Source organism: Strix aluco, chromosome 7, assembly GCF_031877795.1.
Source record: "Strix aluco isolate bStrAlu1 chromosome 7, bStrAlu1.hap1, whole genome shotgun sequence".
Classification (NCBI taxonomy): Eukaryota; Metazoa; Chordata; class Aves; order Strigiformes; family Strigidae; genus Strix; species Strix aluco.
Window position 1 is genome coordinate 3231694 of NC_133937.1, and position 13810 is coordinate 3245503.

Sequence of the window (13810 nt, forward strand, 5' to 3'; positions counted from 1 at the left end):
GGAGCTTCCGGGGTTGGCCCCGCCCCTCCGCGCGTCATCGCGGCGGGCAGCCAATCCCGCGCGCCTGGCGGCCGCTCTCCCAGGGGGCCGTGCGGCGGCCGCGCGCCCCCTGCGCGCGCAGGCGTGGCGGGCGGAGGCATGGCGGCGGCGCTGGCGCTGCTGGGCCGCGCCGCGGGCCTCGTCACCGGCGTGCGGCGGCTCCTCAGGTGCGGGCGGGAGCGGGGGCGCGGGGCCGGGAGCGTGGGGCGCCGGGGGGCGGGGGGGGAGCGCCCCCTTCTCGGCGGGATGGGGCCCTTAGGCCCCTGTGCGCTGAGCGGCCTCGCGGGGCGAGTCGGGCACTGCGGCGGTAACTGGTGGTGCCGTTGTCCGCAGGGTCCCCGGCGGCGGCTCGGCGGAGAAGAGCTTCTGCAGGGGGATCAGCTCGGACGAGCGCCCGAAGCGGCCTCTGACAGGCTATTTTCGCTTCCTGAAAGAAAACCATTCTGGTTTTAAGCAAAAAAATCCAGGTACGAGGTCTGAATGGGATCAGGTACGAGAGGGCTCGCGATTGGCTTTGTTTTGCTTTTAGAAATACGGAGTCTTAACACGTCGAGGGGGCCAGAAATCTTGTTGCAAAGCTGCCGTCACTTCAGATACATGCGGTGTTTTCATTTCAGAATGTGCGGTTTAAAAAGAAAACCGGAACAAAGTGTTGCTTCGTAAAACTAAGCGTCATAAAGTACATTACCGTGACTTCAGGAGACCAAAACCATCCTGTCATCCGTAGCGTACCGATTCAGTACTGCCGTACTTACTGCCCGTATGTGTATCAGCTTAGTCTTCTACGTGTAATAACTTCAAAAAGTGAACATTTGTGTGTAACTTCAAAAATGTTTGAAGGAAGAGCTCACCTGGGCAGTACAGGTTAACAATGATTTGTGCCTTTCAGTTATTTATAAATCTATGTATTTGAAGTACACTGTTGCTGATATAACGAGCTGTATATGATTTCAGTTTGATGCTTAGTAACTTAAAAACTGCATGTTCTGGATTGCCTCAACGTACATGGGCGAAAAAGTAATGGTTTTCTGTGAATATGTTTAATTTATTATCAAAAACTTCATTTGTAGGCAGTGCAGTCACTCTTCTTGTCAGAGAGCAGCAAAGTGGAAATCTGCATCCATTTTGAAAATACTGTCGAAATAAATGTTAAAACGTTTAAAGAACTATGGTCGTAATGGGCAAGTCGTGGTAAATTTAAGTAGGGAAAACCATCTGATACCCTGTTTCGCTTGGTAGTTAAAGAGTTCAGCAGTCTGAAAGGTTGAGAACTGAACTTGCAGAGCTTATTGTAGCTAAAGTGACACGCTAGTGTTTTCCACGTATTGCCAAAATTTGAATAATTTGCAAATAAATGTATCTCATATGCAAGTTGAGAATGTTGGGCTTGCTGGTTCCAATAGAGGTAACATTCAGAAATAACCTGAAAATTTGTTTTCTTTTATCATTGGCAAAGCATCATATTTTCAAAGGGTTTTTCGTTTGTGTTTGGTTGGTTGGTTTTCTGTTTTGTTTTTTTTTTTTCCCCCCTTTGCAAATTCAGGTCTGTCAGGAAACCTCATCAAGTGGCCATAGTGCAAGGGCCAGAGTTGAAGGCTGAAAACCAAAGCAGATTCAAGTCACTGCAATTTTGTTTGTGGGATAAGGAAATTTTTCTTTAACCTTATTCTGTTGAATAGTACTGTAAATAAAGGACTTTATTAAAATAAAAATCAAGCATATGTGCTATATCAGGTGTATAAGGTCACGCTGTACTTGAAGAACCCAGCAGGCTGGTTTTGCCAAAAACCTGAGAACTGGAAATTTTACTTTTGGTTTCGTCCCCAGCCCCCCTTCAAGTTCAGACCATCCTGAATTGTTTAAAAAAGGATCCAACCCAAAAAAAAGAAAAAAAAGAAACTTGTGGAGTGGTAATAGCTGCCTGTCTTGAAATGGTGCTTCAGTTTATAACTGCATGTTTCATTTGAGTTTGAACCAAGAGCAAGGACTCTTCCCCTCCCCAGTATTACAGTTCCCTTTAACTGCCACAGAAAGTTAGCTTTATTAAAGGAGGAAAATACATCTGTACAGGAAGAAGGTACTAGTGACAGCTTTCCTTGGGAAAAATTGAAGAACCTTATAGATACACAATAGTGATCTTTATTTTCTTGCTTTCTAATTTTAATGTACAGAAATGAGCAATATGGAGCTGATGAGAAAAATAGCAGGTGCTTGGAAGGCGTTACCAGCATCACAGAAGCAGGTAAGTTTGCATCTTTGCCCTATGTACTTTGAACTCTATAAGTGGTTGGTCTACTTGGTTTGGTGTCCTCTGGGTTTTTTTTGTTTGGTGTTGTGGGTTTTTTTGTTGTTCATTGTGGGGTTTTTTAAACAATAATAAGAAAGTATTTGCATACAAAGATTCAGACAAAAACAATTCTGAAGAGAATTGGGAGCTATGACGTACTCAGGGGATGATGATACTTTGATACTTCTACACATGACCTTGGGTTTAGTATTTTTAATCTGTTGCTAGAGAGACAAATGTGACAGATCTCACTCTGTGGCTGTAGGGCTGGAAACCAATATCTCATTTCTTTTTGAATGGTAATTGTATCTCTGTGTGTATTACGTGTATAATGACATAGGTATTGTAAAGCTGTTCCGCTTTCATATGCAGAAGTTAGGTGAAACCTCGGTTAATTTTGATGAAAAGACCAACTTTTTTCTGTGGGTTAGATAGTAACCAGAGACATAACTTACAGGTAAGTTTCTTTAATCACAGACTGGTTAGTGTTTGAAGGGACCTTAAAGACCATCCAGTCCCAACCCCCCTGCCACGGGCAGGGACACCTTCCACTAGTCCAGGTTGCTCAAAGCCCCGTCCAACCTGGCCTTGAACCCTTCCAGGGAGGGGGCAGCCACAGCTTCTCTGGGCAACCTGTGCCGGTGTCTCACCACCCTCACAGGGAAGAATTTCTTCCTCATATCTAATCTAAATCTGCCCTCTTTCAGTTTAAAAGTGTTATCCCTCATCATATCCCTACACCCCCTGATCAAGAGTCCCTCCCCACCTTTCCTGTAGCCCCTTTAAGTACTGGGAGGCCGCTCTAAGGTCTCCCCGCAGCCTTCTCTTCTCCAGCTGAACACCCCCAACTCTCTCAGCCTGTCCTCACACAGGAGGTGCTCCAGCCCCCTGATCATCTTTGTGGCCTCCTCTGGACCTGCTTGAGCAGGTCCATGTCCTTTAAGTTTTATCTAACTTCTTGTCATAGGTAGTGAAATTTCTTTTAAGAGTGGCAATTTCAAGGGATAATGTAAAGCAACTCTATGAATTGCTAATCATTGCTGAATATAAGTGCCATTTATAGCAAACTAATGATTGTTCCTCCTTGATTGCAGTTAGATTCAGTTATGAACTGATTGCAGTTTTCTAGCTAAAGTTTGTTCAAAGTTCAGTAGAATTGGAGTGCTCTTACATCCCGTCTGGACTTCTGGCTCTATGTCCTTTAGTATAAAATATGCCTTTTCATTTGTATGTCTGAAATGGAGAATAGGATGGTGATTTTCCAGGTCTACCTTGGATGCTTGGTAGCCTGGCTCAGCTCTTCTTGGTGCCCTGGTACCAAGGCCATGATTTTATGATGCTTCTGTACCTGGTGTTGGCCAGTGTAGGAATGTGTTTGGTGACTGAAGCACTTGTGTGCTGCAGTGGGTACACACACTGCAAGAGTAATCGTGTCAACCAAGCTTCAGCTTGTCCTCCTTGTATGGAAGATTGTTATTGCTTTGAGCTGCACCTGAAGATTCATCCAATGTTACCAGATTAACAGAGATAATTTGTGGGAAGAGCCCAGGTTTTTAATCTGAGTTCTTCTTAATCCATTCTGCTAATCAAACAGATCAGAAATTGCCACTTTACTTTAAAAATCTTAAGTTCCAGAGTAGTCTGTAATTTTTTTTTTTTAATGGTAGGTGAGAAGTGTTAGTTTATTTAACAGTCAATTGCTTCTGACCGAAAGCATCAGTTTTAAGGTTGGTGAGTGATTGTGTTGTAGGTTTATGAGGAAGCTAGAAAGACAGACTGGCAAAGATATGAACAGCAGTTGGCCACATACAAAGCACAGCTAACTCCAGCCCAGGCTGAGGCTTTGAGAGAAGAAAAGAGAAGACGACTGGCAAGAAGAAGATTGTTCAAGGCAAAAAGAGTAAGTATTTTGAAGTTCTGAGGTGGTTTTCTCTCAAGGAACCTGAAGTCTGTTTGTCTAGTTCACAGAGCAGAGCTGAGACATGTCAACAAATACAAAAGCAAGTCTCTGAATAAAAATTAAGAAATCAGACACAAACCCAAAGCAAAACAAAACCCACAGAACCCTCTGGATTAAAATAGTTGCTGATGTTAGCAGTTATTTTAGTGACTTTCCTGTGCTTGAAGACCAGAACTAGCACATATCTTTGTGCTCCCAGGTAGCTTCTCTATGCTTTTTTCTTCCTATTCCTAAAGCTGCCTGAGGAATGATAGGTAATAAAAGACATTTGAACTAGCAACACTTTCTTTGGTTGGGAAGACATCCAGAAGTGGCTTTTCACAAAGACCTTGTATCTGTTACTGCAGTGGCCCCTGCAAGGGAGTAGTTGCTTGAAACAGCCTTTTTTCCTTCATTTCTTTGGATACTACCACTTTGCTACCTGTGTAGCTGCTGACATGTTGAATTATGCCTGCACAGAGGCTTGTCTGTCAGTGTCCTTTATTGACTTACTCATACAGATTGTCTTCTGTATTCCCTTTTAGCTGGTTTATATAAAAACCCTGAGAGACAGAGCCATCTGTAAAGGTACAATATTATGGTCTGTCTAGTGGCAGAATCAGTCAGAGGACGGACTTCCTGCTCGTTCATTTCTGCGAATTAAAGTGCTGGTGTACTTTGCCCTGATTGGCAGAAGAAATAAATTTGGTTTAAAAGACCCCTACTTAGGGGGTTTAATCCAAGTGATTCTGCTGATCCTTTTTAGAGTATGGCACCACAAGGAATTTAACTGGCATACCTAATACCTAAGCAGATGTTAATTTGCAGCACCCAGGATGCAGTGGGAGTGTCTTAGGGATGGAGAAAACAAGTGTGATTGCATCCATAACTTGTGCTTTCCCTCTCTCACCGTCATCCCTGTAGGCAATGCGTTCTGATAGCAGAAACCTAGTTCTGTTTCCCTGGAAATCTGCTGGTTCTGTTCCACCTTCTCGCCTCCCACAGAGTTGGGTATCAGCCCTCCTCTCTGCAAACATACAGTATTTCACACCAGAAACCGAAGCCTTGCGAAGATAATAGAAAACCTGTCGTCATGACTTTCTTACTGATTGGAATTTAGTAACAGTCGTTGGTTTCTGGAAGACTTAGCTGAAGTATGAATCAGTTCAAAATGCCTTTTTTTTTTTCATAATGTCTGTGAGAAATTCAGGTTGTTAGCTTTTCTTAATTTAGTTTAGCACTAGTACTGACAGGTGCTGAGAGCACCTTGACATACAGTCCAGTTTACAGAATAAAACACAAAAAAATGAATTTGAGTCTGATTTTTGTATAAAATGTAAAGACAAATGGTAAGTTTAGTTTTGGAAAAACGCATGCTTGGTAGATTGAATAACTTCTCTTGTCATTTTTAAAGGAATTGACTGTGCTTGGAAAACCTAAAAGACCTCGTACCGGATTTAACATTTTTGTGTCGGAACACTTCAAAGAAAGTGAGGGAATTTCACCTGTGGTAAGTCAGGAAAGATTGTTCTTTTAAGCAGATCTATTGTATTCAGAAAATCTGGTTTAGATTCTGTCATTTTCATAGAAACTTCAGTAGTTCAGTATCTGGATTTTCCTTTGCTTAGGTTAATTTTTTTTTAGGCTGTGGTGATCTGGCTATACTGCTGGTGGCACGTCAGTTTATAAACTGCTGTGTGGGTACAGACTTAAAATGTTTGCACTGTTTTTTGCACTTCAGTGTTACAGACTTCATCTGTTCCTTCTGTAAGGAGGGAATTCTACTTTTTGTTTTGGTGCAGAAATAGATTGGTTTTTCAAATGGCTGCGATGGTCTGCCTCTGTTTCTGTAGTAGTGGTTGTTGTACCTCCTGTAGCAGGGTCGATGTTACGGAACGTGCAAGTTTCTCATCAAAGTCACAAGTTCTGCACTGACCTTTGGGGTGTTTCAGGTTACGCTGGTGGATTACCACACTTGAAGACCTCCCCTGTGTGCCTAATACATCCCTTACCCTGTGCATTTAGTCAGTAAATCAGGGTGGTGGAAATAGTTTGCTCCTCCGTTTTCTATGTACAAGGCAAGCACCTCCAGTCAGCTGAGACCCGGTTTGACACACACGTGGCAAAATAGTCCTGAAGTGGTACAACGTTTCCTGCAAACACGGTTAATACTGCTGTGGGCTGGGCTTAAGTTAGGGCTTGGTTTAAATGAAACCAATGTGAGATGTAGTTGCGTTGCTGTAAATGAGCTCAGCTCTTCTGTCTGCCTGCTTTCGCAGCAGGCTAAGTAACTTAAACTGCTTCGTGCTTACATTGTCCAGGAATGTGGCTCGAGCGATGCCCAGCAACTTGTTGAACCGTATCGTGTATTATTTACCTACGTTAAGAGAGTGGAGTATTAATCCCGTATGACTTTCTGCTTTTTTACATTGGTTTATACTTGGCTTTACTAGCGTGGCATTCATCTGTAACCCTCTGTGGTCAGTCTGCTGTTAAAATAATCCTAATGTGTTGCGTATTCTGTATCCTGTAGGCAAAGCTGAAGCAATTGTTTGATGGCTGGCAAAAACTGTCCGACTCTCAAAAGCAGGTATGTCAGTGGGTTTTGGTGAGGCTCCCATTTAATCAGAAAATGACAAACTTGAGTCAAAATTAATGAATTCGTACAAAATCTTGAACTCGGTTGCTCAAAATATAATACTGAGGACAATACCCTGAGATCTTACTTATGTATCTTGAAAAAGATTGTCCCTACTTTTATTCCAGTAGTGACCACTTCTTTCACAGTGCTGATATAACGTGAGTCACTGGGATAGAATGGAAGTTCTGTATGCCAGGAAATGGATGCTCAGTGGCATCTAGGGAGGAAGGTGGAAAAATTTGCAACAACTCGGGTTTTTTTCTAATAGTGTATAATGTTTTTAAATGCCAGCATAGTAATTTCCTGCTCATGGAAAGACTTTGGACAGGTAAAAGCAACAGAAATCTCCCAAGTGACGTGCACATAGTAATTTATTAACTTTGGTTGTCTTGGGGATCCTTTTTTGCCAGCTTTCTCAGTGTGTTGAAATACAAACCTACAGATGGGTGTATGAAAATCGGAGGGGTGCTATACTGAAATCTAACCTAAACCTCCAGATTTTCAAGTATTCTGTACCTTACTGTCCTTCCTCTGGAATGCCCTTCTTCCAGATTGTTTTGAATGTGTTCTTAGAACATGCACTAGGTTCATGTTTTTTCTGCAGAAAAAGTTTGGAATAATAGTTCTGCAGAAATATCTATTCCTGTTCCTTACATAAGCCAGCTTTCATAAACTAGCACTCAAATAAAAAACCTGAGCTGTTAGTATTAATACTGAATAAATTTCCTCCTCAGGAATGGGCCAGCTGTTGACATAACCATAATTCAATGCTAAGGTTTCATATTTTTGTGCAAGTTGGGTGGTTTTTAAATTTTCTGGGGGTGAAAGTGAACACCTGGGATGTGCACTGCACAGGTCTGGTAGTAAGTCACCTTTGTATCAAAGGGGAGGATGTGACATGGCAGGTATCCTGACAGAGCCCCTTCCCTAACTGGCGGTACCTCATTTTCTTCCAGCCTTACCTGCAGCTTGCTGAAGATGATAAGGTTCGGTATGAGAATGAAATGACGTTGTGGGAAACAAAAATGATTGAACTCGGACGTGAAGACCTGATACGTTCCAGAAAGCAAAGGCCAAAAAATAAAAGTGTTGAGACTGCGAAGCAAGCTGAAACAGCCAAAGCTTCCTCACATGAAAACAAGGCAAAGCTAAAGTTGGAAAAATCAGAAGAATAAAATGGTTAAGTATTTTATATTTAATGCCCTTTGGTTGTCATGTCTTTATCCTGCTGTGTTAATGCTGCAGTCTGCATTAGCACTGAAATTAGGAAAACCCATAGAGGGCCCATTGGAGAAACAGAAGCAGTGGTCAGGTAAGAGAGGATGCAGCATCTCTCAGAAGTGGCTGAAATAATCATTGCAGGGGTAGCCTCAACTGTACAACAATAACCAGTTAATCAAGCTGTGAATAGTTACACTGACATTAGCAGAGCTCTCCAGTAACAGTAGGTAACAGCTAGCTTTTATAAGCTATTTTTTTATGAAAGCAAGAATATTCTACAATGTTACCATCTACATGCTGTAAATAAGAGCTGAAATCTGAGTTAATGCTGCTGTGTGTTATTCCCTCCATGGTCTTGGTAGTGAAGAGAAATGTTCTACATTTCAACAAAAGGCACAAAAAATGTAAAATACTTTGATGCATCCGTCTTTTTGTACGTATCAATCGGTGTATTACACTTACGTTGCATTTAATTAAAGACCATATGAGTTTTGTATAAACATATCTTTACTGGACTTTTATTCCATGGTTTTGTTTGGATACATGCAAACTCTTTTGCTTTCCTGTTGTCACATTCAGGACAGCCTGGAAGGAAAAGAAAATGTGTGAACTGTTAGAACTCTTGAGTTTTGATGTAATAAACGCAGGTATTTTGAAGAGCTTTTTCCTGGGGTCTCTCTGTCTTAGTGAAAGTCTCACAGGTATTTTGGAGAATTTGCATTTTTAGAAGGCAGGCAAGGTTTTTCAGTAGTTGGTGGATTCTGTCTGTCCTGCACAACGCACAAGAACCAGCAAAGCTTTGCGTTTACCACTGGGAAGTGGAAAGCCACATAGGAGTCACTTGCCTTTTTTTTTTTTTTTCTTCTGCCTTTTTTTAATGTACTGAAGGTACCCGTATCTGAGTGCTCCTGGCTTGCTTCTTCGCAGAACACAGTTCAGAGGCGGGAGGCTCTTGCTCGAAAGTAGGTTCCCGGGGCGTCGCCGAGAGGAGGCGTCTGCGTCCAACCCGTCCTCCGTGTGGGAGCGACGGGGGAGCCCAGGCCGGGTACAGCCGCTCTGCCGCCCTCTGCCGGCTCCTGCCTTGTTCCCGCTCAGCTCCTCGGGTGGATTCCGCAGGAGCGCTGCGCTCCCGCCCGGCGGGCGGCCCCAGCCTCCCTGAGGGGGCTGCCTGCCCGCCCGCCTTCCCGCCGCCTCCCTGAGGGGGCTGCCTGCCCGCCCGCCTTCCCGCCGCCTCCCTGAGGGGGCTGCCTGCCCGCCCGCCTTCCCGCCGCCTCCCTGAGGGGGCTGCCTGCCCGCCCGCCTTCCCGCCGCCTCCCCGCGCATGCGCCTGCCCGCGCCCCGCCCAGTCTCGCGAGAGGCCGGCGGCTGGCGCGCGCGGGGCGGCGGGATGGGGCTGCTGGAGCAGTGCGAGGCCGCCTTCGGCTCCCGGGACCTGTACGGCGTCCTGGGCGTCCGCCCGCAGGCCTCGCCCGCCGAGATCCGCCGCGGCTACCACCGCGCCTCGCTCCGCCTGCACCCCGACCGCGCCGAGCCCCAGGACAAGGAGGAGGCGACGCGGCGGTTCCAGGTGAGGGAGGGCGGCGGCCCCTGACTGGGCGGGCCCGTCGCTGAGGGGCCGCCCCGCCCCGTCGCTGAGGGCCCGTCCCGCCCGCTGGCTGTGTCCCCGCAGATCCTGGGCCAGGCGTACGCCGTCCTGAGCGACGCGGAGCAGCGCGCCTTGTACGATGAGCAGGGCACAGTGGACGAGGAGGGCGCGGCGCTGAGGGGCGAGCGGGACTGGCAGGAGTACTGGCGGCTGCTCTTCAAGAAGGTGAGCGAGAATAGCGCTGAGGGATCTGGTGGAGTGGAGAACGGTCGGTGTGAAGTTCATGGTTGGACTGGGTGATTCCAAGGTCTTCTCCAACCTTGATGATTCTGTGATTCGGAGAGCCGGGCCGGGGCCCCGTGGGGCTCACCTCAGCGGGGACAGCCCCTCCGGGTGATACAAGGAAATGATCACCTACTTTGCAACTTATTTACTTACAGCAACTTAAAATGATTTCTGAATATTGCTTAATAATCCTGCTTGCCCTGACTGTTCTGGGGAAGCTTACCAAGGGCTACTGTGTTCATCAAAGCAAAGCAGTTTTCTGTGGAAACTTACCAAGAATTACTATGTTCCGCAAAAATAAGAGACGTGTCGTTGGAAAGCAGATGGGTTCTGACAAGTTTAGTCTTTGTAATGGATAGATAGCCATATATGGGCGGTAGAAATTAATAGACTGTCGCTTTTAGATAAGATAGAATGGGTAAACCAGTGGGAACCACTCTTGTTATTCAAGAAATTGTCTAAGAGAATCTGCGCATGCTCCAAGGAAAAGTACAAGGTGAGAAAGACTACGAGCCTTCCTCCCAAAGACCCCCGGAGACGCCCACCAGGAGTCAATGCGCAGGTGCAAAGAGAACATAAACTGCTGACACCAGCCTCTGGAACTAACCCAGCCTCACTTATGCACATGGATATTTGTATTATGTAATCCAATGAATATGTATATCCACACTTTATAAGTTTTTGGTAAAATGTGCTGTTGGGGTGCAAGCTTTGTGGAGAAATCCCCTTGCACCCTGGCGTCGGAGTGAACATACCTGCTGTATAACTCTCTCTGAGTTGTAGAGGGTTTCATGGAATCACGGGAAAGGGGAGGCTCGCTGCTTCAGAGCTGTAGCCCTGTCTCCCTTAAGAGCTTTGTGTAAAACACCATTTGGGGTTTTTTTAACACCATCTCTTGAAATCCTTCTGGTGGGTAAAGCCTGTAACTCAAGAAATGTCCCTTCTTTGCTTCAGATCACGGTAAAAGATATTGAAGAATTCGAAAAGAGCTATAAAGATTCAGAAGAAGAGCTAGCTGATATTAAAGCAGCATACATGGATTTTGAAGGTGACATGGACAGAATAATGGAGTCTGTGCTGTGCGTGCACTATACAGATGAACCAAGAATACGGAAAATCATAGAAAAAGCTATTGATGCTGGAGAAGTCCCACCCTATAAAGGTTTTGTACAAGAGTCTAAGCGGAAAATGATGGCAAGAAAAAGGCGGGTAGGTTACATCAATCAGGGACCATAGGGAACCATTTTTTATGATAAGCTTTTAATCTCCCTTGGTAGAAATAAATAGAACCGTTCTTGAGACAAATGTTTGCCACAGGATTGCTGGGTTACAGATCTTGCTCGGTATCTTTGACTTTCCCATTTGATCCCCTGTGTTCTCCACTCCCACCCCTCCAAATTGTTCTGAAAGGCTTTTGAGTTGTAACTGGCTGTTGCCTATTACTTCTTTCTTTTATTTCATTATTATACCCCATGGCTTATTACAGTTTAGCACGTCCCTGCATTTATTTACAAAGCTATGAGTTGCTGGAATTAAAAAGTGTACATGGTGGAAATACATTATGCTTGCCTTCTGGTGAGTGTGAAATAACATCCTGGACTAAATGGACCTCTTCTCCAACCTGGGGTTTTTTGGATACTTTGTAGAAGATGTTATATGCATGTCACAGTAACCTTTCTCTAAGTGAAAGAAATTGTAATAGCTGTTAAGACAAAAAAAAAGTGTGGGTGGGCAGAAAGGGATGGGGGTAGACATCCCATTCAGCATTGTAAAACAGCAAAAAACTGTCCTGCTCTACTAAAGCCAGAGTGGCCTTTCTTTCACCAATTTGTCATCTGTGGCCATTCATGTTTCCTTGCAGCTATTTGTATACAGATTAAAAAAAAAAAAAAAAGTGGTAACTATTATAAGACTTTGTCAAATAACGTGCAAAATACTTTTTAAAAAAATAGTTTGCTGTTTTAGGCAGAAAAAGAAGCTGAAGAGGCACAGAAGACTAAAGATGAACTGGGCCTTGGTGGAGAAGATGATTTGAAAGCGCTGATTCAAGTAAGGCTTTTTGCATCTGTTTGAAGATGAATATGTTACTGGCTTACAACTGTGTTTTCCCTGAGGCTCTTTGTATTTTGGATCCTTGCAACTCTTCTGAGTTCCCAAGGTTAAAACCTGACCTTAATGTTAACTATGTGTACTTTACTTAATAGTCAAGAGTATAGTACGGATGTTACTGCCCGCATCTTTTTAAAAATTAACAAAGTTATTCTAATATCCTTGTGGCATACACAATAAAAATACTTAACTTCTAGTTTTAGGTAGTTAGGGAGTGTTAATGATTCTTTCTTCCTGTGGGATTCCATGAGGACATAGAAGCTGTTACTAGTTTGCTTTTGTGTCTTGGGGACCGAGGAAAGAAACGTACCGTTTACACATTCTTTTTTTTGGAACATTTTCTGTTTGTTCTTTCTCGTCATCCAGTGGGCTTCCTAGAATGTTCACACTTAATCATTCCTGAAATTGCAGTAGAGTTTTGGGTCTAAGCGTAGAAATTGCTTTGCTTTTCCTAGCCTTATGTTGTGAATTTTTATAGCCACTTTACCTCTGTCTTCATACTTCAGGAAGTTAGGTAGAGCCTAGAGCATACAAGTAGACTTCTGCTTGATGCCACTGTATTTTCTATAGCTTGTATTCCCTGCTTAATATATTCCAATATTTTATGTAGCTATCTAACTGCAATGGAATAATCTGTATTGGGAAGCAGTAAAAGTTTTGGGTTTGATTTCTTTTTTTTTTTATTTATTTATTTTTATTTCCCCTCCCCCAGAGCAGAAATAAAGATCGAAAAAAGGACATGGATGACTTTTTGGCCCAACTGGAAGCAAAATATGGGAAAAATGCTAAAAAAGGAGGAAAGAAGACTGCAGCCAAGAAGGGAAAGAAATAAAGACCTGTGTGGGCTGAAATACTTAGTATCACATTGTATGGGAACATGTAGATTTGGGAGAATTTCAGAGTTTTTCTGGGCTTCTGTTCTGGAGTGTGTGTGCATCAGTTTGCTGTGGCTGGGAGGTATGATACAGAACGTGTCATGAATGAGAAAGACAAAGCATTCTGGTGCTACTGTTTAAAATCCTTTGGGTGCCCTTCAGTTAAGGTCAAACAGATGCTTGACTAAAAGTTTTGTTACAGTAGGGAAGCAGTGTGAGGTTTGGGATGGCGGCGAGTTTGTTAAACTTGTGTTGAACCCCTGATGGATATTGGTATGGCTGATGTAATCCCACCCCTTTGAGAGTCTTCAGTGCTGACTCCTCTGGTTTCAGAGTTAGAAACCTTATCTTTTTGCTATTCACACATTTCTTGTGTAACAAACCTCCTGCTGTTTTTAAAGGTCTTTGAACTTCAGCTCAACTGGTTTTATAAAGATACTTTGGAAACTTGCAGATTTAATAAAGGAATTTTTGCAGACTTCTGCGCTATGTTGCTTCCCCAGCCCTCTCTCTGTTTTCTGATGAGCTGTTCAAAACAAACTGATGGCGTTGACTTTTCTCACTGACGGGTAATACAGCCGCTGAAAATAGGGTGATACTGTGAACTGTGGCAGCGGCATTGGATGAAAGGGCCACCTGGTGTTTGGTCTTTGATTGCCTGTGGCGGATGCCTGAGGAACAGGAGAGCGCAGCATGTATGTCACGCTGCAGAAATTCTCTTAACGCACTGAGGTGAGGTAATAAAGTTTAAAATCCACAGAACAGAGTCAGTTCTATGTATTTCTAGGGTTCATGGTGTCCCATGACAAGGAGTTCCGAAGCTCAGCTT

The 13810-nt window shown here is 44.0% G+C and overlaps 2 protein-coding genes across 3 annotated transcripts; both read left to right on the forward strand.

Moving 5' to 3' along the window:
- Nucleotides 1–97: 97 nt before the first annotated feature.
- Nucleotides 98–8784, forward strand: TFAM (transcription factor A, mitochondrial). 2 transcript variants are annotated; one of them, XM_074830180.1, is made up of 7 exons: nucleotides 98–206; nucleotides 373–506; nucleotides 2211–2281; nucleotides 4077–4226; nucleotides 5680–5775; nucleotides 6799–6855; nucleotides 7863–8784. In XM_074830180.1, exons 1-7 carry the CDS (start codon nucleotides 139–141, stop codon nucleotides 8079–8081), a joined length of 795 nt encoding a protein of 264 aa, XP_074686281.1. In that variant the 5' UTR covers nucleotides 98–138; the 3' UTR covers nucleotides 8082–8784. The 2 variants fall into 2 exon arrangements, with proteins under 2 accessions (XP_074686281.1, XP_074686282.1); XM_074830181.1 differs by lacking the exon at nucleotides 4077–4226.
- A 681-nt stretch (nucleotides 8785–9465) lies between these two features.
- Nucleotides 9466–13459, forward strand: DNAJC9 (DnaJ heat shock protein family (Hsp40) member C9). The gene is made up of 5 exons (XM_074830179.1): nucleotides 9466–9694; nucleotides 9797–9937; nucleotides 10952–11206; nucleotides 11963–12046; nucleotides 12819–13459. The coding sequence occupies exons 1-5, from the start codon at nucleotides 9515–9517 to the stop codon at nucleotides 12936–12938; spliced, it is 780 nt and encodes a 259-aa protein (XP_074686280.1). The 5' UTR covers nucleotides 9466–9514; the 3' UTR covers nucleotides 12939–13459.
- The last annotated feature ends 351 nt before the right edge of the window (nucleotides 13460–13810 follow it).